We start from the raw sequence: 26989 nt of genomic DNA, 5'->3' as shown, positions 1-26989 counted from the left end.
ATTAGCAGTGTAAAGATAAAAATGTATTGTTTTCTGGTTTAGAAATAATTACCTAACAACACTATACTATCAAGCTGTACATTTTATATATAATATTCATTTTCAGAAATGAATTAATTCATTATTTCATTACTATCAAACGTGGAGACTCCCACTGGGTGGCATCTTTCAGCCGGTGCCCTTTTTATGTATTTAAACCAATGTTTTCTATATCTTTATATGATGTAATTTTCCCGCGAAAGAGGTCAGCCCAACTGTTACGCTAGCCAGGTGTAGCAAGTGTGGCAGGGTGCATTCAGAGCTACGTGTGTCTGATGCACAACAAAAAACACAAAAAAGAGGGGTACTGGGGACACAAAAACAACGGGAGGCCCTGGAACTAGTGCGAGGGGTAGGTGGGCACCTCCTATCCTCACTTAAAGCTATCCCTCCTCTACCAGCCAGTCCCTATACAGTATCTGCAACTGTTGTCGAACAACAACCTGAGACCCTTGGAAGGCCCTATAGTAGACCTGACTAGTGAGGGGCAGGTGGGGTTCACTAGACCTCACTGCTGCACTAACAACACACCAGGTTAGTAAAGACAAATGGCGAAAAAAATCAACCAAATGGATATAGCCCAGAACCTTCCTCCAAGGCGGCTAGAGACCAAATGACTTTGTATCTTCAGCGGGGATTGCTGAGATACACCACTATTTAAAGCTGAACGGTGTGACTATAAAGTGAGTGGAGCTGAAAACACTCAGCAAGGAACTGCTTGGAAAGGTTGCAAGAGAAAAACTGACAATCACTTCAGTACCAAGAGAAACGAAGTCCATTTAAAGGGAGAAAGCCAGATGAGAGCCTTCAGTCCAAAGGCTGTCACTGGTCTCTACATGCAGGGAGACAAACGTGACACCAACACAGTAACGCGTCGGGTTTTACTATCCAATACATATTTTTCTTCCCACTATTGTCCACTGGATTATCTTTTATCAGCAGTGTAGCCTGTAAATCCCATCTTCTCCAAGACCTGTATCTGTCCTCAAATCTGGCTCAACCGGGATTGTCAGAAGCAGCTGGAACTCCATTCTAAACGCCATGATGTGTTGTGTACTATACATAACATCCAAAGATGAGCATGCCTCTATTAGATAGGGGATGTATGTACCATCTGTGCATATGTACTATCCAATGACCATTTTTCTCTTCTTTGCTACTTATTATTGTACAGAGGCATAATGCCATAATTATTGTATGGAGGACACAAATTAGGACATCGTTATTATATAGGGGCACAAATAGAGACATCATAATTAAATGGAGGCACAAAGGGGTATTTCTATTTTTATTGACACAAATAGGGAGGAATGTTATTGTGTGGAGGCACAAGAGGTGAACTGTTATTGCTATGGGACATTATTATTGTGGAGGACACAAAAGGGAGTTTCTTTTATTGCATATAACAAAGGGGAGTGGGATTAATAATGGCTGTCATGTTATGGATGACTACAGCATAATGGAGTTTGTATAGAAGTGTATAGAGGTGGAAGTGCCTTCGGACCAAACAAGCAATTAACAGGAAGTGAGAGCAGCCACTGTGCTCACTTCCTGTCGATTAACTCCTTTAGTCCAAAGGCAGGGAGAAGGAAGCTGGCATTGACTGGATATGGGGCTTGTGTGACGTCACAACCCCACATGAGCCCCGGACACTGTGAGCTTGGATAGCACTAGAAGGGCGCTGGCCGTGAAGGTGAGTATAGTGTTTATTATTTTAACTGGGGAAAAGATGTGGAATTAGAAGGGAATGTCTTAGAAGTGGACAACCCCTTTAAAATATAAGCAACCTAATTAATAGCTTGTAGGAATACAGGAAATTTAACTTCCCTATGGATGGTATGATCCAAAATCCACTATGCTTTATCATTTACTTACAGGCAGGATAGTAATATTAACTTGACCCATCACTTTGTTTTCTCTCATGATGATGACTTTATCTTTTACTAAATAGTCTTCATATTCTGTGGCTCTGTTGAAAAGCGGCAAAGATATATTTGGTGAAGACTGCAGATAAATGGCAATGTCACCCGCGAAGCCTTGTTCCCTTGTAATCTGCAGAGTTATGATCATAGGATTCCCTGTATATTGAAAAGAGAATAAATCTGAATTACAGCAAAATATGTACAACATTCAATTCCAATATTAAATCAGCTACAAGGAGCCCGAATACTTATAAGAAAATAAAAATGGCAATAATAAGTGTCAGATCAGTCAATACAATATTGTTAGAGGTCCTTACTCTTTTGTGTATGTAATCTTCAATCAATGACAAAAAAAATAATGGAAATCATCCACTATATTGGAATTACAAAATTATCCACTGATAACATCATCATAATGAAGTCTTCAGATATTTATTCTATTTTAACTAAATTTTAAATACGCCACATAAAATAATTCCTTAAATATAATATTTAAATTAAACTTCAATGCAATTTACATGTTTGATATAGAAAAGCAAAAGATACAAAAATATGATAATAATATGGTAGGAAAAAAGGATACACAATTTGAAAACATTACCTGGATATGATTATTGGCAGAAAAAATTCAGTTTAAAGCCTCACATTATAGAGCCGTACTGAACAGTGTAGCTGTGAATCCAGCTCTGGGATCACGTAAACACTTACTAGAAAGTTGTAGCATGATCTGACTGTTTCTCCCTCGTCTTGTTTTCTCACTGTGTTCAATGTTCCCTCCCTGCTCTTTCTCTCCTCTCCTTAAATTGTTTACGAAGATGCATGTAAACTGTTTTTCGGAGCAAATTAAAGGGAACCTGTCAGCAGAAATTTCGGCTAAAACCTAACAGATTCCCCCTCTGCAGCTCCTGGGCTGCATTCTAGAAAGGTCCCTGTTAGTATTGTGCCCCCTTTCTGACCAAAAAAAAGAGTTTATATAGAGGTACCTTTTTGGCTTCGTATTCTCTAAATGTGACACGGGGGCGGGCTGCCTGATGGCCATTATTCTGCCTCCTGGTCCTGTATGCCGCCCCCATCGCTGATTTCCATACTTCTGGACGCCGCCCACTGCTCCAGCCATCCCCGCGCATGCCCAGTGCTCATCTCTCGTGGATGAGCACTGTGCCCAGTGTCACCGCTGGTGACGTGCACGCAGGGTTTAGATTATGGGCGGTGCTGTGATGTTTATTAACAAGCAACCGCCCATAATCGCGGGACCGCGCTTTCCCCCTCAACCTGCTTCTTTCTGCGCAAGCGCGCTGCTGCTGACCTCACGTCACCTCCTTCCCATCTTGCCCTGAGGCAGGGAAGAGCGGTCCCGCGATTATGGGCGGTTGCTTGTTAATAAACATCACAGCACCGCCCATAATCTAAACCCTGCGTGCACGTCACCAGCGGTGACACTGGGCACAGTGCTCATCCACGAGAGATGAGCACTGGGCATGCGCGGGGATGGCTGGAGCAGTGGGCGGCGTCCAGAAGTATGGAAATCAGCGATGGGGGCGGCATACAGGACCAGGGAGCAGAATAACGGCCATCAGGCAGCCCGCCCCCGTGTCCCATTTAGAGAATCCGAAGCCAAAAAGGTACCTCTATATAAACTCTTTTTTTTGGTCAGAAAGGGGGCACAATACTAACAGGGACCTTTCTAGAATGCAGCCCAGGAGCTGCAGAGGGGGAATCTGTTAGGTTTTAGCCGAAATTTCTGCTGACAGGTTCCCTTTAAGAGTTTAGGAAGCAGTGAGAGGAGAAGAAGCGTATTTCTTTTGCTAAGATTTTTTAGCATTGTTTCTTTTAGTTGCTTGCACTATTGCTTTATGTAAATATTGTTGAACAGATCGTGACCCTTTAAAGAATTAACTCTGTTGCACAATCCACACTCATATGGCATTCAGAACTGAAGGAAAGCCATGAGGGATAGTAAAGGCTGCCATACATTGTTGTCACCTTTGGAAATCCAGCATTTGTCATATGTTCACTTAAGGCCAATTTATGAATGTGGTTACTTTTTGCAACATTGATAGCTTTCTACTCAGGAGAATGGTAGAGGTGCAGAAAATGAACATATTAGCTGTGATGCTAGTCACTACTTACGGATAATATAGACGGAAGGGTAGACAGACAAGCCGGGGTCAGGAAACAGGAGGACACAATAGGACACAGGGAGTAAGCAGGAATGCAGTCAAGTCACAGGTCGAGGGTCATAATTCCAGGAGAGTACGTATAGATTCATGGAGTAGACAGAGATGTGGTCAGATAACGGTCTGAGGTCAGAAGCCAGGAGGTAACGACAAGAACAGGGAGCTGGCAGAGAGGAGTCAATGACCGGTCCGAGATTAAGAAACTTTGATCAGAACACAAGCACAAACACAAGTCAATAGCACAACTGCAGAACCAGAGAGTACGACTGTCAAGGTTCTGGGAGAGCATGCTCTGTAATTAGCAATTACCAGGAAGGTGGAACACCTGAGTAATCAGCACCTCCCAGAACCTGCATGGAAACTTGTGCTGTCAAACAAACTGTCAGCTTGTGCTCAAAGAAACACAGCAGAGCATCACCAAATGCAAGATGCTCTGCACAAACGAAACATGTCACTGCCGGCTCTGAAGTTCAGGAATGCACGGCAGAGCATCACCTGTGTGCTAGATGCCTTGCACAGAGTAATTGTGACATTTGCCATGTGTGAACATCGCCTTAGACAAAAGGAAATTAATAAAAATGACTGCTGCAGCAAACACCTTCAAATTAGAAACATATAACTGTAAATGTAAACTTTAATTATTGTCTATATCAATCTGCACAAATCTTATAGCTATGAACAACTCATTAAGCTATAAATATTGATTTACTCTAATTGCCTTATAAAGTTATGGGAACGAAGAAGGAAATATTTAACATGTATTTCTAGTCTTAGCTATTAGCTGTACTGGTTACCTACCTACAGGTTCATCCACTTTAACAGAAAGTGAATTCATGTGCCAACCGACCACACCATGTGGAGAGTCATTGGGCAGGATGGTCAGCACAGCCGTCGATCTTTTAGGGTCCAGGATAGCTCCTCTTCGAGGATCCTGAATATTCATAGTTGTGACTTTTGTAAGGACAACCATGATAGTCTCTGCAAGCTTAGCTACATTGTCTGCAACAACTGTAATCGTGATTGTGGTGAGCGCCTGACCTTCAGAGAAGGTAACCTACACAAAGGAGGGAACGTCAGATAGAAAAAAATTGTTTAACTGGCATCTATAATTTAAAACAAATCAAACCTATGGAGGTATAAAGCTGTATGCAAAATAGCTGGCAACTTTTAATGAAGACTATTTAGAAAGTTCCCAAAAGAAGCACTCACCTCAAAATTTTTATCCTTCGAATGCATTTCAGTCATCATATTATATAGCACTGTGTACTTACAATTGCCCTTCTACCCAGTTAATTCTGTTTTCCAATAGGTCAATGATATCACGTGATTAAAAACTGACTAGCTGAATCCTTCTAAGCTCTTTGTAGAAACAGGAAATCTCTTGTTCCTGCATGAATCGTCCTCCTCTTCAACTCCTAACCCAGCTGCTCACTCCTCCCCTTTCAGGGATTTTGCAGCTTTGACTCATGCAGGGAAAAGAGATTTCCTGTTTCTACATAGAGCTTAGAAGGATTCAGCTAGTCAGATTTTAATCACATGATGTCATAGACCTAAAGAAAAAGAGAAGAATTAACTGGTTAGAAGTGCAAAATGGGTAATTGTAAATACACAGTCCTATATAATATGATGACAGTAAGATATCGAGAATAAAAGCTTTGACAGGAGTGCTTCTCTAATTTTATATTTAGGAAGCTAATGAACATTAAAAAATCAGTACAAATGTATCTTTAGCATTTAATAATGGAACAACTGCAATTTATAGGACAAATATATTGTATGGTAGAATAACAAAAACCTGATTCATCAGAAGTTCATCAAAGAAATTCTGGTGTAAAACTATTTAAAATTTTGCAAAATTGTTGCGCAATTTGTAGTTTATTTGCATTTATTGTTCCAGTCTTGACTAGCTACACTAACTTTTTGAAAATTGAATAGAGCCTAGTAGCTACTGAGTAGTTCATCATAATTTAGTATTTACTTGCCCGGGTCACGAAAACGAATGCACTAATAGGATGCAGCAGCCCATCCTTGATAACGGTGCAGGCAGCACAGGTACAAAATCATGATCAGACAAGCACTCACAACCTATCAATTCATGTTTAGTATTAGGATTGTACATGGATAAGGCTTGTATAGGGTGCTGGTCTATCAGTGACACCCATACTATTAGATTAGTCACTATATGAGAGTGCACCCCTCCGGGACAGACACCCTAGACTACAAGGCCAACATTAATGGGATTAAAAGAAAGGAGAAACATTCAGCTCTTCAGGCGAGGAAAGCCATGGTCTTTATTTCAGCATGCAGACAACAGATGACATGACCAGCACAGCACTACGCGTTTCAGGTGAAACAATCACCCTTAATCATGAAATTAATGGGATTGGCTTCACTCTGCATAAAAATGTATATAATTTACACCACAAAAGTGGAGTAAATTGAGATACAAATGTATTACAGTGCCAGACTACATTTCTTATGCTGTGCCAGCTGAAAGATGATCTGAATTTATGAAACCCTGAATGCAAAATACCCGCCTTGATGAATCATAGAATGTTGCAGCGTACTAAACACATACCACTCCTGATGCCGGAAATATATCACTAACACTGCCATTGGCAGACCATTCCACCATGACTCGGCCATAGGTTCCATAAAGACGCTCAATGCTGAAGCTAATGAGGTTGTCCTGCTCCAGCTCCTCTGCTTGCTTCATTAATGAGCTCTATAAGTGACACACATAGATATGTAAAGAGAACAAAATACTAGCTTCATATACAGTGCAAAAGCAAAATAAAATCCCATCATCACCTGCGTAAAGGCAATAACTCCGTGGGCATAGTCATTGGTAGGAATGATTATGGTGACATAGGAATGTATACCGATCTCTGCACCTCCTTTTGGCGATTTCAACCTTACTCGGAAAGTTTCATCTTCCTCTGGGATTGAATCATCCAGAATATTAACTGCGAATATGGCTTCTCTCTGACCAGGCTCAAACTTCAACTCACCTGAACTAGCCGAAAGGTAAAAACAGCACAACATTAATACAAGTAAACAGAATGCTCCTCACAAGCAATTTCAAATGACAAATAGAGATGAGCGGACCCGTGGAAGTTCGGTTCAAACGGACTTTATCTAAAGTTTGGTTTGGGACCCGGACTTTACCTGAACCCCAATGAAAGTCACTAATTGGGCAGTTCGGATCTCCGCCCACATGCAGCCAGCCATAAAAAGAGCACTTCCTGGGGTGGGTGAGCGGGATTTTTCCTTTTTTTGGGGTGCACACTACATCCGATCATGTTGTTGTTACCCCTAGTGTGAGCCGTTCAGAGACAGCAAACAGCTCACACTTAGTTGAGCAACAAGTGTACCCAAGCACAGTGATGCTCATGCAAGTGATTCATATACGTAGAGCACCCAAACTTCGAACCTGAACTCTGTTTTTTTTTGTAAAGCCTGTGTTCAGTATGAACACCCACCACCGAACCTTGGGTACATGCATTTCTAATGACAAGTATATCCACCATATACCATAAAATATCTAGAATTTACCTTGGAATGAAATCAGACTGATTAGACACGGAGCTTAGCTCAAAGATCTGTGTGCTGACATCTCCGGCCGAGGCTATGATGGTTTTGGATACATTTAGTGAGATAACTGTAGATGAGATCAGCTGTTTCGATGCTGGAGCGAGCAGCAATGAAGAAAATTGTCCTCTTCCAGAATTCAAGCGGTACAATTCTGATGCATTTCCACCAGCAATTAGAAGGTGAGCTTAAAATAAAGGAACAATATGAATTTACATTTTCTATGTTCATCTACTAAATTTCATAAACTTGAAGCCACTTATTGAAGAGAATTTGTCAGTATATCTCCTTCCAAACCTTATGTCTTAAATGCACATTTTTGAAAAATAAATCCATCGACACCTTTATATCTTGTATCTGTTGCTGCATTCCGGAGTGTTTGGAATTTTTTTTTTCATATGGAAATTAGTTGTTAAGTGCTCAGTGCAAAACATTGCACTTAAAGGTGATACCAAATACTGGACAATCCCAGCTTAATCAAATCAGGACATGAACTAAAATAAAAACAGTGTATGCAGATGCAGTGTAGATGCAGTGCAGATACAGTGTATGCAGTATGTAGTGCCATTCCGGCGATGTCGGTGCCATTGTTGCTGGCAGTAATGTGACATTGATATGTCATGTGCTGTCTGTAGTCAATTAATGGACGCTCGTCAGCTGTCACTAATTGGCTGCAGCCGGCATGTGACATCAGAAGTCACGTCACTCTCACAACAAGTCATGTCAAAGTATCACTGTAGGAGAAGCGTATCTACGGTTTTTATTTAAGTTCAGATTTTGATTGAAATCTCACAATCTAATTTCCTTGCCTGTATCCTGATGTCACACAGACAGTGAGCTGTCAATCAAGCTAAAAAGGTCGATGCTGGGAGGGGAAACAAGCTCTGGAGGCACCTTTCCATACATGCCATTAGTTTGAGGTATAAAATTCTGACAACTGGTTCTCTTTAAATACTCAGTCATGCCTAGAGCACTTAACACCTCATTTACAAAAGCATAATAATGCTAATTACTCTGGAATGCAGCAACAGATAGAAGATATAAAGGTGTCAATGTATTTACATTTCAAAGACTTGCAGAAATGGGATGTTGCTCTTACTGACAAATTCCTTTTGAAGTTTGTCATGTATTTTTTCTATCTCACCAGCCATATGCAGGAGCAGTTTCTGCCAAATCCTTTTATACATTTCAGCCACTGTGTCTATGTGTTTTTTAATAGAGGGAGAGGAATAAAAGGTGTCTGGTTGTGTCTTATTTTCAACAGGACACAAAATATTCAGGCAGCATATCAATATATGTCGATAGTCACTGCCCTGCATCCATCATACTCTCCAAAGGTTTCCTATTTACCTTGGCAGCAGACAGGACATCCCGTATACCCCAATGCGATCGCTGGCAGCAGTCTTGAGCTGTATCCCACTGAAGCCAGTGGTTGGCTGCAGCGGGGGTATTCAGAATGTCACTATAGGGCGATGTGCCCATGTTGGGTTTTTTTTATGCTTCTTTTCTGCATACAAAAAAGCATGTTTTGGCAGGAAAAAAAACGTGCAGTTTTTATTGTGTGTGCACGTTTTTTACTTGCGGTTTTTAGTCATGTGATCACGGGGTTCAGGTGCTGTATCCCCCAAGATCGCCGCCGGGTCTCCAGCTGATGTTACAACTGGGACCTGGCTCTCACTACCCGGAACGGTGCCCACGCCGCTCTCAGTGGTTTAACCCCATAAATGCTATGATCAGTGCGATCGCAGCATTCAGAAGGAAGGGAGAAGAATCGCTTACCTCCCCCTGGCGATCGGGTCCCAGTAATTCGATCACAGGGACCCGATCGCTGCAATAGTAACTCTGGGTCGTCACCATGACGACCCTGGGTTCCTGAGCTACGGAGAGCCTCACACACCATGCTGTATGCATAGTGTGTGAGGCAAAGTGCTGCGCTATAATGCACCGTAGTGATAAAGCATTGCAGGGGATTATAGAAACGCAGGAAATAAACTCAGAAACAATTGAAAAAAAAGCAACGTGTGCACAGCAACTCACGATTCTCATAGACTTTGATGGGATGCTTTTTCCTTGCTATTATGGATTAAAATACACAAGGAAAAACGCATGAAAAAAACCCGCCAAAAACCGTCACGTGTGCGCATAGCCTTACAGCCAAGGCGAACAGAATGGGGAGGATTGGGCACTGGAACATCAGGGCTGAAAGGAAAGGGTGAGTATATATTTGCTTGTGTGTTTTACATTTATTTGAACAACTCAGTTGTGATGGTGGGATATTGTAGGTCATGTACTATTTTATGTGGGTGTGTTGGGCGTGGTGGTCTGTCTATTCGATGTATTGTTTAACCTGTCTGCAGGGTTATAACCAGGGGTGGGATTCAAATGTTTAACAACAGGTTCTCTGTAAACCTCGCCCATTTGAAAACCACGCCCCATTCTGTAACCACACCCATTTTGTTAGCCACACCCATTTTCATGCACTTTTCTCAACCAAAAAATACAAGTAATTTAACGTAAAATCTCCTTCCCCTCCTATACCTTCACTCTCCTGTCCAGCACCAGTTGTTCCCGTCACTGTCAGTCATATTGTATTAAATGATTTTTATACAGTTTTTAAAAATTATTACTAAAGGAGCCCTGCTAAAATTGGAACAGAAGACCTTCCCCATACAGATCTCATCCCATGTGGTCTCTCCCCCCCCTGCAGATCTAATCCCATTATGGCCCCTTTCCCCCTGCAGATCCCATCCCATCATGGCCTCTTTCCTCCTGCAGATCCCCCCCATCATGGCCCCTTTCCCCCTGCAGATCCCATCCCATCATGGCCTCATTCCCCCTGCAGATCCCATCCCATCATGGCCCCTTTCCCTCTGCAGATCCCATCTCATTATGGCCTCTTTCCCCTGCAGATCCCATCCCATTATGGCCTCTTTCCCCCTGCAGATCCCATCCTATCATGGCCCCTTTCCCCTGCAGATCCCATCCCATTATGGCCTCTTTCCCCAGCAGATCTCATCCCATGTGCTCCTTTTCCCCTCAGATCCCATCCCATTATGGCCTCTTTCCCCTGCAGATCCCACCCCATTATGGCCCCTTTCCCCTGCAGATCCCATCTCATTATGGCCTCTTTCCCCTGCAGATCCCATCTCATTATGGCCCCTTTCCCCTGCAGATCCCATCTCATTATGGCCTCTTTCCCCTGCAGATCCCATCTCATTATGGCCTCTTTCCCCTGCAGATCCCATCTCATTATGGCCTCTTTCCCCTGCAGATCCCATCTCATTATGGCCTCTTTTCCCTGCAGATCCCATCTCATTATGGCCTCTTTCCCCTGCAGATGCCATCTCATTATGGCCTCTTTCCCCAGCAGATCTCATCCCATGTGCTCCTTTTCCCCTGCAGATCCTGTCTCATATGGCTCATTTTCCCATATAGCTCCCATCTTATGTGGCCTCTCCCCATATAGCCACATATAGCTGCCATCTTATGCGGCCCCTCTCCCTGCATCTTCGGCTCACTGAGCGCTTTACCTGCTCCAAGCACCGGCGGCTGCTCCTGTGTCTCCCCGTCCTCCTCCGCGGCTCTCTGCAGTCACAGTGACGCTGACAGACGGCAGGAGGAGGAGCTCCCTCCTCACACTGCCGTAACCTCTGCACGTCGCTGCACGCCGGGTCAGGGAGCCGACAGGCTTCACTGAACCAGGAAGTGCGGCGCGGAGGTACAGGATTCATTTGTGCTAGTGTCTTAAAGAGACACTAGCACAAATAAATACAGCTGGGAACCGGGTCGCCAGAGCTGATTCTTGCCGGTTCTGGGAACCGGCTGCTATTTTAACAACCGGTTCTCCAGAACCGGACAGAACCGGCTGAATCCCACCCCTGGTTATAACTCCTTGAAGTGCTTCTGTCTCTAGGTGTGGGGGAGGGGGCCTGGGATCCACCTAAACTCTCTGCTTACCTGAGGGATTAGTGATTCAGTCTGGCTAAGCAGGAGAAGAGAGAAGGAATAAGATTGATCCTCGGAGGAGAGGCTGACACCCCAGAGAGACTGAAACACCCCGATTTCCCTGGAAAAGGACTGCTGGAGATTATGATAAACCTCCTGGGACATATATCGCTTACTGGACTGTATTCGTGTTTCTAGACTATTTTTATCCTCTGTGTGCTGGATTATTTGATGGACATTCTGGATTGTAGGGAATAAATATTCTTTGGATGGTTCATCCATCTCTCGCTCTATTGATTGTGTGATATCGGAGAAGGACCCGTCACACCCTTTAACAGCTTTTAGTAACATTATGGCCATAGGTTACAATTCTTGAGATTATTATGTTGGGTTTACACAGTAGTCATAAAGGTCTATGACTTTATGTGGCTAATACTCGCTACAGCCTTTTCCTGAAACTTCATGATGTTCTTTTCTTTTTTTCCAAGCTAACGCACAATAATTAAAGCTCCAAAATTACATAACATCTTACCTAGCCCAGATGAAGGCATAAATGTATGAATCATGTGTGCCGCTCTGAATGGAATAACTTGTAATTTTTTCAAGGCTGCCTGTCCTGATTCCCACAGGAAAATATGAATAAAATCTGTTTCTGCCGCTGTATGAGAAAAAATAGAATAAAAAGTGAAAGGTCGTAATTTTATCTGACAATGTTCTTGTAGCATTTTTAGTACTTGACACGTTGTTCGTCAGATCTGTACTTGTCACAAAGTTCTAAATGCAAATGATTTATTTAATCCCTGTCATCTACAACCTGACAATATGCTGATAATAACGACAGAAGTGAAAAATGTGGCTTCAATGACTTTTTTTTCTAAATAGGTTAAATAAAACGTCACCTAAAATGCACGTACAAAGAGACATTATTTAACCCCTTTATGATCACTGCCAAAAAAAGGATGCCAGCCAGATGCTAGTATGGAATATATACACTGGAGATCAATATTAGAGAACAACACACAATTTCCTAAATGTTGCGGTTATTGTGTAGTCCTATGTGATTAGATCCTAACATGATTAAATTTGCAGTATTTTAAGCTTATTTCATAAATTGAATTTATTCTAAAGCACATAATGAAAATGTAAATGAGATAAATAAAAAAGAACATTGGTCAAAATTAGAGGATACTTGCAAGTTATTGGTGCGAATCTGGCACCGAGTGCTAATTTCCTTAATTATCTGACAAATTTATTTACCTGGCAGCCGAACTTTCCAGTTTGCACTGACTTTGCAAAAATGTTGTGCCATTCCAAAGTGACTGAAATCCTCTGCCAGCAGGTTGTCCAGATTAAGGCCAAAGGGGTGACCGGATCAGCCATAGCAAGAGAAGTTGGTTTGTGATTTAGAGAATATTGAATCTTTAGAACATCACAAATTCTTTCAACTCCCCCAAGAAGGTTGGTCACCCTCGACAGTCAAATGCAAGAGAGGACAGGATAATGCAGAGAATCTCCATGAGTAATAATTTCAACACTGCATCTGGAATTTCTCGCCAGTTCAGCACTGAACAGGGTAAGGATCTGTCTCGTCATACAGTGTCACGACATTTAAGAGCATTTGGACTGAAAGCCCACTCTGCAGTGAACAAACCTCTCATTAACAGAAAGAATAAAAAAGCTAGACTCACATTTGGTGAGGAGCAGGTTGTTTGGACAGAGGAAAAGTGATCCACAGTTCATTTTAGTGATGAAAGCAAGTTTAATTTAGTTGGGTCTGATGGGAAACATTATGTTCGTTGACAAACTGGGGAAACACTGAACCCAAAGCGTGTTAAGAAGTCAATGAAAGGTGGTGGGGGAAGTGTGATGGTTTGGGGAATGTTTTCTGCAGCAGGAGTTGGACCTCTCATATAGCTACATATCAGAGTAAATGCAAGTGTGTATCAGAATTTTCTTCAACAACACGTGGTTCCTTACTTGCATTCATCACTCACTCAGCCAGCAATTTTCATGCAGCAAAATACCCCCTGTCACACAGCAAAATGGGTAAAGCAGTTCCTTGAAACAGAAAACAATGAAACAATGAAATGGCCAGTCCAGAGTTAAACCCAATAGAAAACCTCTGGAAATTCCTTGGTGACAAAGTTATGGCCAAGAAACCCACAACAGTCAAAGAACTGTGGAAGAGCCTGGAAGAAGAGTGGCCCAAAATCACACCAGAGCAGTGTTTAGCAACTAGTGATGTCCTGTGGCCACAGAGGTGCTGAAGTCATTCAAAGTAAAGGCCTGTACACTGCCTACTGATTGGTGACTGTTGTTACCTTCAGAAAATTTACTGATAATCTTTCTCTGTGCCACAGTCATTGCTGTTCTTTAACACTCGAACTACTGGACTCGTGACACCTACTAGAACTACATAGTGCGAAGTAGTCAAAATGACTACCTCAGTAGTTCTAGTGTTAATTATGATCCTCATGTTTTGGGCAAAATAAAGGTTTTATTTTGATAAACTTGTCATCTTTTGTAAAACACTGATCAAGTGGCACACGGTGTACCCCTTACAAAAAATCCTTCAAATGTTGATCAATGTAGATTCCATTATTTCTGAGAAAAGGAAGTGATCATACATTCTTCTATAATTTTGATCTCCAATATATCTTGATGATCTTGAGGGTACTGCTCCTCTATCAATAGGAGTGGGTGCAGGATCATATACTGTCTGTAATCTCAGGGATAAGGAGAAACAATCAAACAGAAATTCTCTATATTGTCATTTCAGAAAATATTGGTGTCAGGAGTCCGAGAAAGAAAATAATATTTATTGCAAGCATACCTTGTAAAAATACAATGTAGATGTCTCCCCCAATAGAAAGAGACTCCACGCCTTTAGAGCCAGTAATTGGCACATCTTGTGGATTTCCAAACTGATTATTAGACCATAAGAATAACAAAGAATTCTGGTCATAACCTCCAAGAGAAAGCGCCATGTACACGGCCCCCCCACGAGTGAATACTGTAACCCCTGTAACACCAGGTCTTGGGAGATTTTGGAATTGTAAGAATATACCATTATTCCATTTAAAGACCTAGAGAAGACAAAAAAAATAGCAACATTATTGTAAAATAATGTGACCCCCTTCCACCATCTGCATTCTTTTACATATGAGACTGTAACTACTCATTGATGATTTTCATCTCATGTTCAAAAGTACTTGGAGAACTCATCAGGTCCTATTCACACGGCTTCTGCAGTGCATTTAGAGGTTCTGCTTGAAAGCCCCTAAAATGGGTTGAACCAAACTCCCATTGGAGGCTTAGACCGCTATGACATGAACGGAGTTCAAATAATATCAGATTGTGCTATTTTTTCTAAAAGTGTCCGTCTTTTCAGAAATGCAGTTTGCTAAGTTTTTGTGCCCATCTGAAATGACAGATACTTTCACAAAAAAAGAGCAAATAGAATTCATGTTACCTCCGTTAGTATCCCAACTTTAGGTGGATTCAGGTGGAAACTCCAAACAGAAGTAGTGTAAACAGGGTGTAAGGTATCAGCTAAAATATGGCATTGTCATAAAGAGGTATTTTTGCCACAAATCAGCTTGTGAAGTTTTTGATCTGCTAGACATTTCCCAGTCGCCGTCAGTGCACCCAATACTAATGGTCAAATAGCAAATACACTAGCAGGACGCATCAGCACCCATGATAAAGGCGGGGGGCAACAGAAGTGCAGAACACCAATGAGGCAACCACCCACAACCCGTGCATCATTCTGTGAATCGTTTTTGAATGTAATGTAGGGACTCGTAAATGTGGAGACCCTTGAACGTTGGGTTACGAATTTACGTATTTTAGCCAAAATATGGACCAACACCTCACAATTATTAATTGTGATTTTATATAATTTGTTATTGCACATTTTTCCATTTTTCTGCAGGATACAGCCAGGCCATCTGGGGTGTCTGTTCTGTGGGGTGCACTTATATAGTGCTGAGAAGCCCGCCTGATCTAATAGTATGGGCGTCATCCATATGTTGTAAGCCAGACTCTGTGCATTGCTCAGTACCTGTGTGACTGGCGCCCTATGTATGCCTTATCTGTGTACATGTCTAATACCAACAACCACCCCCTCCATGAATTGGTAGGTCGCGAGTGATTGCTTCATTGGTATCCTGCAGCTGTGTTTCCCCCACCTTTATCATGGGGGGCTTGCTCCATCCTGCTAAAGCTATTGCTATTTGACCTTTTATTGGCTAATGGCTGTTTATGGTGAGGGGTTTTTTTTGCACCCAATACTAAACTCACCAAATTGAAAAGCACGCAGTGTAGAGTGTAGGGTCCGGTGTAAAATGGGATGGAGGATGAATATTGGTATGGGGCTGTTCATTACATATATACATTCTAGACATGTCTATGCTTTTAATATTTTTGTAACAATTTGTCTAACGCCCTTTCCCATTCCATCGTGACTTTGCCCTTTGATGAGTTTGGTGTGTAAGAGCTCAAGATGTCTGAACAGACTCCTTACCTTAACCATCTAAGCGCCATGGACATGAACTAAAAACTGACTTCAACATCAGTATCTGGCCTCTCAAATGCTATATTGACTATAAAAGCAGAAGGTTACACACATTCTACAAATTTGGTGAAAATCCCTTTCAGGAGGGGGAGGCTGTTATTGCTGCAAAGGGGGTCCACACTTTTAAGTACCTGCTGTTAAAATACCCAAACTATTTTTAGATAACCAATAATAATTTCATATAAGTGAAGATTCTGATGTGCACATACTTTTTGGTTATATTGCAAAGCTAAAAGGATACAAAGATGATACATAGATGATAGAGAGATTATAGAAAGACAGACGGATGGATGGATGGATAGATCGATAGATAGATAGATAGATAGATAGTGACGCAGCAAGGTTGGATTCGCTGTTCACAGATAGACCTGGGCCCCAGGGTTGTTGGAAGTAGTAGTCTGTAATGATGGGGTGCAGGGCCAGAGGCACAGGGAATAACCGGGCGACACATGAATTCAGTCACAAGGTCTTTACTCACAGTTAGGCGTTCTAGGTTAGCACATCTAGACAAATGCTGCCCTCGGGGTGCTGAGTCCTGCTGTGATGGGCTCCAACTGATGCCGGATAGTTCGGAGGCACAACCCAGTACACCCTTCTGTGTTCCTTTCCTGGTTATCTTCCTGTGCTGACCTCTCCCGCCTGTACACACAAAGCCCCAAGCCGGTGTCCGCAGACCCTGCCGGGTGGCCTGAAGCTCTATTCCTTGGCCCTATGTTGTCACCTTTTCACTGGATGTGTGAGGATTTGGCTTTGGCACTTAAAGTAACCTCAGCCTCCGGTTAGCTAGCTAAGTCATGAAGTTCTCGACTAGTTGAGGGGCCAGTTCCCTTCTACGGCCAAGTCCCTCCACTCCGATATGTCATCTGTGGAACGAGGCCACGTGAGTATGGTAAACTTCCCGTGGGCTCTAGGACCCTTTCTGCTGTATGCCTGGGCCGAGCTGCTGCAGCTCCAGACGACAGGTCTTCGCTCCTCCACTGCTCCTTCTCGATTGGCCAAAGTTCTACAGTCTGCTCCCACTAACTAGACTCCATCCCCCAGCCTGGCTTGAACTGCGCTTTCCAATGGCATATCAAAGGTGCAACTTGCCCTAACCATGGTTCAGTGGAGTGTTGCTAAGTGAGAGTGTCTGTGCTTTGTGTATACCGGTTTGTGATACCTCCTTACCCGGGAATGGGATACAGTACCTCTGTGGCGACTGAAGCCTCAGGAGCGCCACAGATTGATAGATAGATAGATAATGGATAGATGGAAAGATAGATAGATAGATAGTTAGATAGACTATTCAGACTTGATAAAGATCATAAAAACAAACAACTAACCTGAGAATTGCTTGTGTTACTTCCAATGACCAAGTAATCTTCCTGACTTCCCAGTGAGAAATGCTTTAGACTGGTTGTTCCTGTGACTTGAAGAGTTTGCTTCTAATTTTCGAAGAATATGAGATAGATAATATTGGTGATCTTTCACATACAATGAAACACTATAATAGCTCAGTCCTGTGTTAAGTGTATATTACTAATCTTAAAATAATCAAAATCAAACTGTTGATGGTCTGAATCCTGCCACCCACATTAATCAGCTGACTGACAGAAAATGTCAGAAAATCCCATTTACTTACTACACATGTATAAATCTTCACGTCTTACAAATTTAATTACATTTTACATACAGCTTCCCAACACTGACCTAACCAAATGGCCATTACTGTCATATATCATCTCTCTGTGCAGGACGTTGCCCATACATTGTATGACATTAAAGACAACCAAATGAAAACCAAAATAATTATTGTAACTGTAAAAATGGATTACTGGATTTCTTGGTGAGCTAGACTGTATTAGAGTGAATGGGAGATTTTACACACTACATACTATATGTATGTGGTCAATACAAAGGACTGGCTCATGACTTATTTCTTCCAACAACACTAAGGACCAGGGGGCACTCACAGTGAGTGGAAGAAAGGTGATTCCGACAGCTAAATAGGAAAGGGTTCTTTACAGTTAGAGCAGTCAGACTGTGGAATGCCCTACCACAAGAGGTAGTAATGGCAGATACTATAACAGCTTTTAAAAAAGGGCTGGATGATTTCCTCAGTACACAAAACATTGTTAGTTATAAATGACTTAATGACAAAATGTAGAATTGTTGGAGGAAGGTTGAACTAGATGGACCTAGGTCTTTTTTCAACCTAAGTAACTATGGAACTATATGATCCACAATAGAAATGTTGGGATAGGTTGTGAAGTCTACTACTTTGGTATAAGACACCCGGTCCACTGACCCAATATATATGAGTATGATCAGCACACTTGGAATATTGAATAGATGGGAATGAAACTATGTATGGCAGGATCATATATCCATGTAAAACCTTCATACAATGTCAAATATTCCTTAAAATAGAGATATTGAAGCATTTTCTTCCTTCTGCACTTACACAGCTTATTGAGTGTAGCCTCCAAGCAGAGAAGCCGAGGACGGCTGGTAAGAATCAGTGGCTTCATAGATTGTGGAATGGGCACTATCTTTCAATTCAAAAACAACACATAACAGGTCTTTCCCTTTACTGTACACAGAATATACCATAGCCAGATGTATGCCATACCCAACAAATCACAAATATAGGGCATTGTCTTTTCCTTTTCTAGCTAGACATAAGTCTAAATGGTAAAATACATGAAATACTACAAATAACGTAACTAAATCAATGTCATGTGTGAATAATGGGCATATTTACCAGTAATAATCCAGTTTTCTGTGTGAATGTATAGACCTTGTTATTTGAAGGAAGATTACCATTTCCACTGGTAATAACGACAATCTGAGAGTCATTAGTTGTAAAGGCGACACAACGCACTGGGTTTTCAATGACAAAGTCCTGTAAGGATGTGGAATATAGACAATCATGTATAATGCACATATTGCTACATTTTTATTTTTTTACTTTAAATGGGTCGATTGACTTGATATCATTTATGTTGAACCTACACAGTCTTGAAGGACTTACAAAACTTGAGCCAAAGAGTGTGGGGTATAAATTAGATATTGGAAGACAGTACAGAACTTACAGCATCTACCACCTTTCCAGTTCTACAGCTCTGGTGCTTCCTGCTAATCTTTCCGGGAGCGAGAACACCCCTGACTGCCCACCAGCCTGCTACGGCCAAACACCAGTATACCACGAAGACCAGTGACTGGCTGTAGTAGTCATACAGGTGAGCTTTAAACATGTGTACATACAGGGAAAATGTAGAATTACATTACAGCCATTGACATGAATACCCAGCTATGGCATACAATGACAAGCCTGGTTCAGTGGGAACTATTCTTAGTTTGTGCCTCTCCATCATCATGCGATCCATTTGCCTGCTTTGACATCATAGGCGGTTACAGTCCAGTAAGTCAATGTAACATCACCACTAGGCTGCCATCAGGTTAGCTGACTTGGCATAAAAACTGCTCACTTCAGGTGGTCATTATAACACATGTACCATTAAATTAGTAGCAAAAATACCTACCTGAATGGCTACAAATACTCCTCGCCATTCATAGACTGTGCAGCTAGAGTTTGTGGACGAATATGTTTTCAGTAATACAGCATATTGTAGATCATCACGAGAGAAGAAACACCAAGTGGAAGACGACTCGTTGGGGAAACTTTGTATGACGGACAGCACCGTGTGGGGACCCTCTAAAACAAAATTAAAAATGAGTTCATGTAGTTACGATATATGTAACACAATCTTCCCAATTTTACAGGTTGTGATGTTGACTAACCACAATGACTTTAAATTACTATTTATTTATATTAATTTCTTTGGAATTGGTGTATTAAAAATATGATGTTTGGGCCAAAATTATAAAGCATTTTATGCCACTTTTTCTGACAAAAATGAATGTGTTGGACCAAGAGGCTAGGACGTTAGATGCTTTGAGATTGACACAGTAAAGGGGGCTTTACACGCACCGATATCGCTAGCGAGCGTACCCGCCCTCGTTGTTTGTGTGTCACGGGCAAATCATTGCCCGTGGCGCACAATATCATTAGGAGCCGTCACACGGACTTACCTGACTAGCGACATCGCTGTGGCCGTCGAACCGCCTCCTTTCTAGGGGGGGCAGTTCGTGCGGCGTCACAGCGGTGTCACTAAGCGGCCGCCCAATAGAAGCGGCGGGGCGGAGATGAGCGGTCGTAACATCCCGCCCACCTTCTTCCTTCCTCATTGCCGGCGGCCGCAGGTAAGCTGTAGTTCGTCGTTCTCGAGGTGTCACACATAGCGATGTGTGCTGCCTCGGGAACGACGAACAACCTGCGTCCGCAACAATCAACGATTTTTTGAAAAGGAACGACGTGTCAACGATGGACGATTTGTTGAGTATTTTCCATCGTTAACGGCCACTCGTTGGTGTCACACGCAACGACGTCGCTAACGATGGTGGATGTGCGTCATGGAATCCGTGTCCCCGGCGATATATCGTTAGTCCTTTAGGGGTTTTCTGAACTCCAAACTCATTGTTTTTTAAGCTCCACGTGCCTCCATGTTGGCTGTTTACATGCTCCTCTCCCTGTTCAAGGAGCTTCCTGTGTTTTTTTTGTTTTTCTAACCTCACATGATCAAATTATCCACAGCTATAATGTAGGGAAAGAGATATCCAATTGAATGTATCAGCTCACCGTGTGAAGCTCAGTCCTGGTTTCGTCCTGGAGCACGGACAGGCACTGCCACAGCCCGATATATCATAAAAGAAGAAAGGATGTCCAGCTCTTCAGGCAAGGAAAACCAAGGTCTTTATTTCATTATGCAGACACAACGAATGATATGATCAGCACTACGCGTTTCAGGTGAAAACACTCACCCTTAATCATGATTAAGGGTGAGTGTTTTCACCTGAAACGCGTAGTGCTGGTCATGTCATTCGTTGTGTCTGCATAATGAAATAAAGACCTTGGTTTTCCTTGCCTGAAGAGCTGGACATCCTTTCTTCTTTTAGGGAAAGAGACCTTGATTCCAGTGATGCATTACTTTGTTAACTGGGCGTAGCTCTCTATGTACATTGTACAGTGACAAAAAGCTGCTAATCAGTGCTGGGGGAGTGGTTGGATCAGGAGACATGAGGCTAGTTGTCTTGTAGTGTTAATTTCCTGCTGTTAAGTTTGTATTGAAATAGCAAAACACAGCACAGAAAGTGACACACTACTGTATTCAGGGGGGTCTCTGTCTCCACATGATGGTGCTCTCTTATTACATAGCAAAACCCTGGTGACAGATTCTCTTAATGACTGATCTAAATGCAAAGTATGGATACAAAACAATGTACAAACATTGGATGTGTTATTTAGGATCTTGAACTTAAAAGTGTTTTTCCATGAGCAAAGTTCATTTTGATCAACAGAACTCAGAATAATAATAATTAGCACAATTGGATGTGTTTAAAAAAAATGTTCCTGTGCTAAGATACTCTAATATACAGATCGGAAATAATTCTTTCTTTGAGGTAAAACATTTTGCAAAAACAGAGAAATGTTTTACCTCACCAAAAGAATCAGCTATGGTTCCATGCTGTGTTATCTTTATACTCTCTTTTGTGTCCTCCCCTGCCCAGGTGATGTGATATGATCAGACCATGTCCTTGTACAGTCAGACACGGCCATTACACAGTACATAGCAGCGACACATATAGTTGGGAAAATAAGTATTTAATACACTGATGATTTTGCAAGTTTTCCCACCTACAAAGAATGGAGAGGTCTGTAGTTTTTATCATAGGTACACTGAAGTCACAGCTGAAGTGTACCTATGATAAAAATCACAGCCCTCTCTATTCTTTGTAGATAGGAAAACTTGCAAAATCCGGCAGTGTATTATATACTTTCTTCCCCACTTTAAATAAGATTATTGCAGCACAGGAACATTTATTTTTTAAACACGTCCACTTGTGGAATGTATTTTTATTCCAAGATATATTGATTAAAATTAACTTTAAAAGTAACTTGGTTTGGGGGGAAAAGCCCTTTAAACAAAGGAATAAAGCACACTATACTTATAATGGTTTCTTTTCATATTATGATTGACATAAGCAGGTAGTGGTAGATATGTCACAGCACTGAGGATGTTGTGATACAATAGATATACTATATATAATATCTCACTTATGCCAAATGCGCTCCCTGATACCGTCTCCCATTCCACGCTCACAGACATGTTCAGGCCGTTGCTGCGGGACACTTTCAGATAGACCGTTGCATTGCTCTCCTCAACTGTTATGGAGCTTGTTCTTCATCATCCAGATTGGAGAGTAGATAGGAGAGAGGAAAGCATTCACTATCAAAGCAATTAACATTGACATTTTATCTGTATACTCACTTTATGACAAGTACTGTCAACGACGGAAACAAAATGAGGCCAAAACTGACCACTTTGACTTTGTGATAAAAGCTCTTTTAGGCCTGTGACACACATCCATGCCGCCGGCACGTGTTTGTCATTTTTTACACGTACCGGCGGCACGGAGACACGTTAAGCAATGCTACCCTATTGTAGCAGGCACACACACGTAAAACCACACGGAACGTGTGTCCGTGTGCGTTTGTACGTGTGTGCGTTTTCCAAAGCGCTGACATGTCAGTGTTTTCTCCCGCAGCACGGGTGTCACACGGCCCGCACCCATACCACACGGGTGTAGTGTGGATGCGGTCCCGTGTGACACGCGCCGGATAAAACACACGTGTCAGTGAAAAAAAAAAAAACCATGTACTCACCTTCTCCTGCCCTCCTGTCTCTGCCGCTGCTGCCTCTTGCTGCCGACCGCCGCTCATTATTCTCATTGAATATTCACTTCACTGCCTGGCAGCAGCAGCAGCAGGGAGACGGGAGGGCTGGAGACCGAGGATCAGCACCACGGACAGCAGCGCGGACAGCAGGAAGGACCAGGTGAGTATGTTAATTACCGGTTCTACGTGTGCTATCGCGGATAGCACACGTAGAACACACGTGTCCCGCACGTACCAGAGACACGTACTTACCTGCACGCAACACGCAGGGGAAATACGTGTCTCTCGGCACGTGCGTGAATTTCACGTGAATGTGGCAGAGGCCTTAGGCTGCTTTCACACCTCCGGTTTTAGCAGAGCCGGCCGATCCGGCTCTAAAACCTATGCACAGGATGCGGCGACAATACCGCATCCTTTGCATGCGTTTTTGACATGCGGCCCGTCCGGTTTTTGCTGCTTGCGGCAGGCTACTGAGCATGCGCAGTGGAAAAAAACGCATGCAGCGGCCGGATGCGGTGTTTTCTGCAGGACGCCGTATGCGGTGTCCATATGCATGCATTGCAAATCGCAACGCATCGGCCGGATGCGGCGCAATGCATTTTTTTGCTAGACAAAAATACGTGCCATGCAATGATCCATCCGGCCGCCGCATCGGCTAAATCTGCAGCATGCGGCAAAAAACGGACCGAACACAAGCCCATGCGGCACAATACAGCACTAATGTAAGTCTATGCAAAAAAAACGCAACCGGCGGCAAAAAAAAACGGTTGCGGTTTTTCTGCAAAGCGCCGGATTGTGCCGCACAGGAAAAACCGGATGTGTGAAAGCAGCCTTAAAGGGAACCTATCACCAGATTTGGTGACTATAAGCTGCAGCAAACACCATTGGGCTCTTACATGCTGTATATAAGAGCCCAGGCCGCGGTGTAGAACGTAAAAATCATTTTATAATACTTACCTAAACGGTCGGTACGGTGCAGATAGGTCAGATGAGTGGGTCCGTTCTCCGGGTGCCGCGCCTCCTCTTTCGGCCATCTTTGTCCTCCTTCTTCTGAAACCGGGGTACATGACACGTCCTACCTCATGCACACGCACCGGCATTGAGGTCCTGCGCAGGTGCACTACAACAGGGCAGATCAAAGTATTGTAGTGTGCCTGTGTAGGACCTCAATGCCGGCGCATGTACATGACATAGAACGTGTCATGCACCCCAGCTTTAGAAGAAGGAGGACAAAGATGGCCAAAAGAGGAGTGGCCGAACCCAGGGAACAAAGCCACCCATCTGACCCATCTGCACCGTACCGACCATTTAGGTAACTATTATAAAGTCAATTTTACGTTCTACACAGTGGCCTGGGCTCTTATATACAGCATGTTAGTATGCTGTATATAAGAGCCCACTGGTGGTGGCTGCAGCTTATAGTCGCCAAATCTGGTGACAACTTCCCTTTAAGCTTTTAAAACTATATTACCTGTTATTCGAGGGGAAGATGCTGAACAGTCCTTGGGGGGCTTGGTTTTGGAGGACAGTTATCTCTGTGTGGATTCTAGTGCCCAGTCTAGCACCCCCTGTGGGATTAAGCAGCGTGACAGTAAAATGTTCATCCATCTCTGGTTCTTCATCCAGTACTGCAGCAATTTCCAAAGTCTGTATTGTAAAAAAATAAGGAATCAAAATCTGCACTCAACAATAAATCATGGTGTATTAAAGTCAATTAACTCTTCATTTAATTTATAATGTTTAAATAATTGCATTCATGATAAAGTAGCTCATAGGCAACATTGTCCTCTCAATGGATCCTCTTATTCTGTAAGGAAGTGCTGGCCGGTATAACTTATAAATGGTGCTGCTTTTTGTCACTTAATCCCTTGCTATGTTTTTTGGGAGATTTTAGTTTTGAGCACACAAATAAATGTTATAATAAATGAAGTTATAATTAATCTCTTGTTTTTGGCAAACAATAACAGTATGCAAGAAATAGTAAGCTTAAGCTGGCACAGACAGTCCTGGTGGCGACTTATCAGCCAATGGAACAGAAGAATCCAGGAGCTTACATTTAAACCACCCGTATAGTATTTCCCAAGATATCATCAGTCAGAGAAGAGGGAGAAGGCTTCCTCCATACACATTACATTGTAGGTGAATCCCTACAAATTGTATTGAGTTTTGTTAACTACCGTAATGTAAATTGAGGACTTTACATATTGGTCATGGACTATTGTAAAAATTTCTAAAATAATCCAAAATGAGAAAAAAGGGTCTACATGTTTACACAACTCCACTCTAGTTTATGTGCTGTGTGCGGCACTCCAGCCCAACTCATGGAAATAGGAATGATCAGCGCTACCGGATAAGAGAAGAGATGATTCTATAGAAAAGGAAATCTAATCCTGAATAATGCCTTTAAGAGTGAATAATAAAATCTTAAACATATATTTTTCACAGTAGTATATGTTTTTTGTATAGCACAAAATATACGGTAATTGCTGTAACTGGACACCAGCTGCCCGACCTACTGTACTCATAGATACAACTTCAGCTTCTTTGCAGTAAAGCTCTTTCTTTCTTAACACAGTACAGCCTATGCCGGAAGAGACTTTTCAACCTTTGATGTTTTAGCTAAAGATTGTCACAGTCATCTCTCTACGATATGAGACTTAAAGGGTTAATGTCAGTATTCCCTGCCAAGAAGTAGGCTAATTACCAGCTCAGGTGTTTCCAGTTTGTGACCACTTCCAGTCCCTTTAAAAACCATCTCTGCTACCAGCAGAGGGTGCTGGTTATTCTCATTGCCATTTGGATGCTGAGCCAGGAGGTGGAAGGAGCTGCTGAAAATACTCTGTTGAAGTTGCTGTGGTGGTTGCAGTCTTGGTGCTGACTGCAGCAGTCTGTTGTTGTGTTCCCCCCTGTTTGTCTTCCCTCCCTGGTGTGTTGTTTCAGTGCAGTGGTGGGGCTAGTGTCCTTCACCTGTCCAGCCCCTAGCCAGGGACTATTGTAGGGTCTTTGCAAGGCTTCAGGTTCCTGCTCGGCGACAGGTGAGGAACCTGTATAGGGACTGCTTAGGAGTGCAGGGTACAGCGGCAGGTAAGTGGACGAGGTGTCCATCTTCCATCTCACTAGTCCAAGGGCCCTCTATTGTTAAAGTGTCCATGGTGTACCCCTTGTTTGTCGTGTTGTAACCCCTGTTGTTGTGTGTTTTGGCTCATGCTGGACTCTCTCTTAATCTGCAAGGTGACAAAGATGGTCATGAATAATTTAATGCAGATGTAGTTAACATTGCTGGTGCTGCACTATGCGTGGCTTCTGTAGATATAACATGAGCCATCCAGTAAAAAATAGATGTAGAGGGGCCAACATTGATTTGGAGCTTGCTCCATGTGTCCGCAGTCCATGTTGGGCTATGAAGTTACCTTGAATCTCACTCCTTCTTCTAGTATGACATAGCCTTCAGCTGGATTCAGATCACCAGAAGCATCAGAGCCATTCTCTCCAGTGATAAAATACTGAACAGTGACAGTCCCAAATATTCCTTGTGGAGGGTCCCTGATAATACAGAGCACTGCAACGCTTTCTGTCAAGTACAGTGCCGTGGGCTCCCTCAGGAAGAAGTGCTCTGAGTTGTTAAAAGATATAACTCCATAACCATCGTCATTGGCCAGGATTGTAACAGTAGCTGTCACAAAAGAAATACAAGATATCAGATTGTAGCACAATATTTTTCATATAACAACCCAGTGCAATATATTGTGTAATGAACAGAATCACCTGTTGTATTCTTGCCCAACTCCAGTCCATGGGAAGGATTTGCAAGTATCAGCTGAAATTTTTCATCTCCTTCTGGGAAATCATCATCATTGATAATTACATCAATAAATTTATACCTTTCTCCATCAGCAAATGCTAAAATCTAAAACAAAAAGTTTTGTTTACTTCACTTGACTGAAGAATTATGACTTTACAT

General features: G+C 42.5%; 1 protein-coding gene across 1 annotated transcript in view; it reads right to left on the bottom strand.

Moving 5' to 3' along the window:
* The window catches only part of ADGRV1 (adhesion G protein-coupled receptor V1), a 380769-nt gene that overhangs the window by 68039 nt on the left and 285741 nt on the right, over positions 1–26989 (bottom strand). The window contains exons 42-55 of the mRNA XM_075326288.1: positions 26794–26935; positions 26439–26701; positions 24500–24675; positions 22408–22532; positions 19775–19947; positions 18994–19134; positions 17573–17674; positions 14508–14760; positions 12207–12332; positions 7694–7916; positions 6950–7154; positions 6717–6863; positions 4937–5192; positions 1915–2117 (exon numbers count right to left, since the gene is read on the bottom strand). Coding sequence (XP_075182403.1) covers positions 1915–2117; positions 4937–5192; positions 6717–6863; positions 6950–7154; positions 7694–7916; positions 12207–12332; positions 14508–14760; positions 17573–17674; positions 18994–19134; positions 19775–19947; positions 22408–22532; positions 24500–24675; positions 26439–26701; positions 26794–26935 — 2535 coding nt within the window. The remainder of the gene's footprint in view (positions 1–1914; positions 2118–4936; positions 5193–6716; positions 6864–6949; positions 7155–7693; positions 7917–12206; positions 12333–14507; positions 14761–17572; positions 17675–18993; positions 19135–19774; positions 19948–22407; positions 22533–24499; positions 24676–26438; positions 26702–26793; positions 26936–26989) is intronic.

The sequence above is a fragment of the Anomaloglossus baeobatrachus genome, chromosome 1 (genome assembly GCF_048569485.1).
Source record: "Anomaloglossus baeobatrachus isolate aAnoBae1 chromosome 1, aAnoBae1.hap1, whole genome shotgun sequence".
In the NCBI taxonomy this organism is placed as follows: Eukaryota; Metazoa; Chordata; class Amphibia; order Anura; family Aromobatidae; genus Anomaloglossus; species Anomaloglossus baeobatrachus.
Note: the sequence above shows the minus strand (reverse complement) of the source record. Positions and strands in the feature narration are given on the sequence as shown.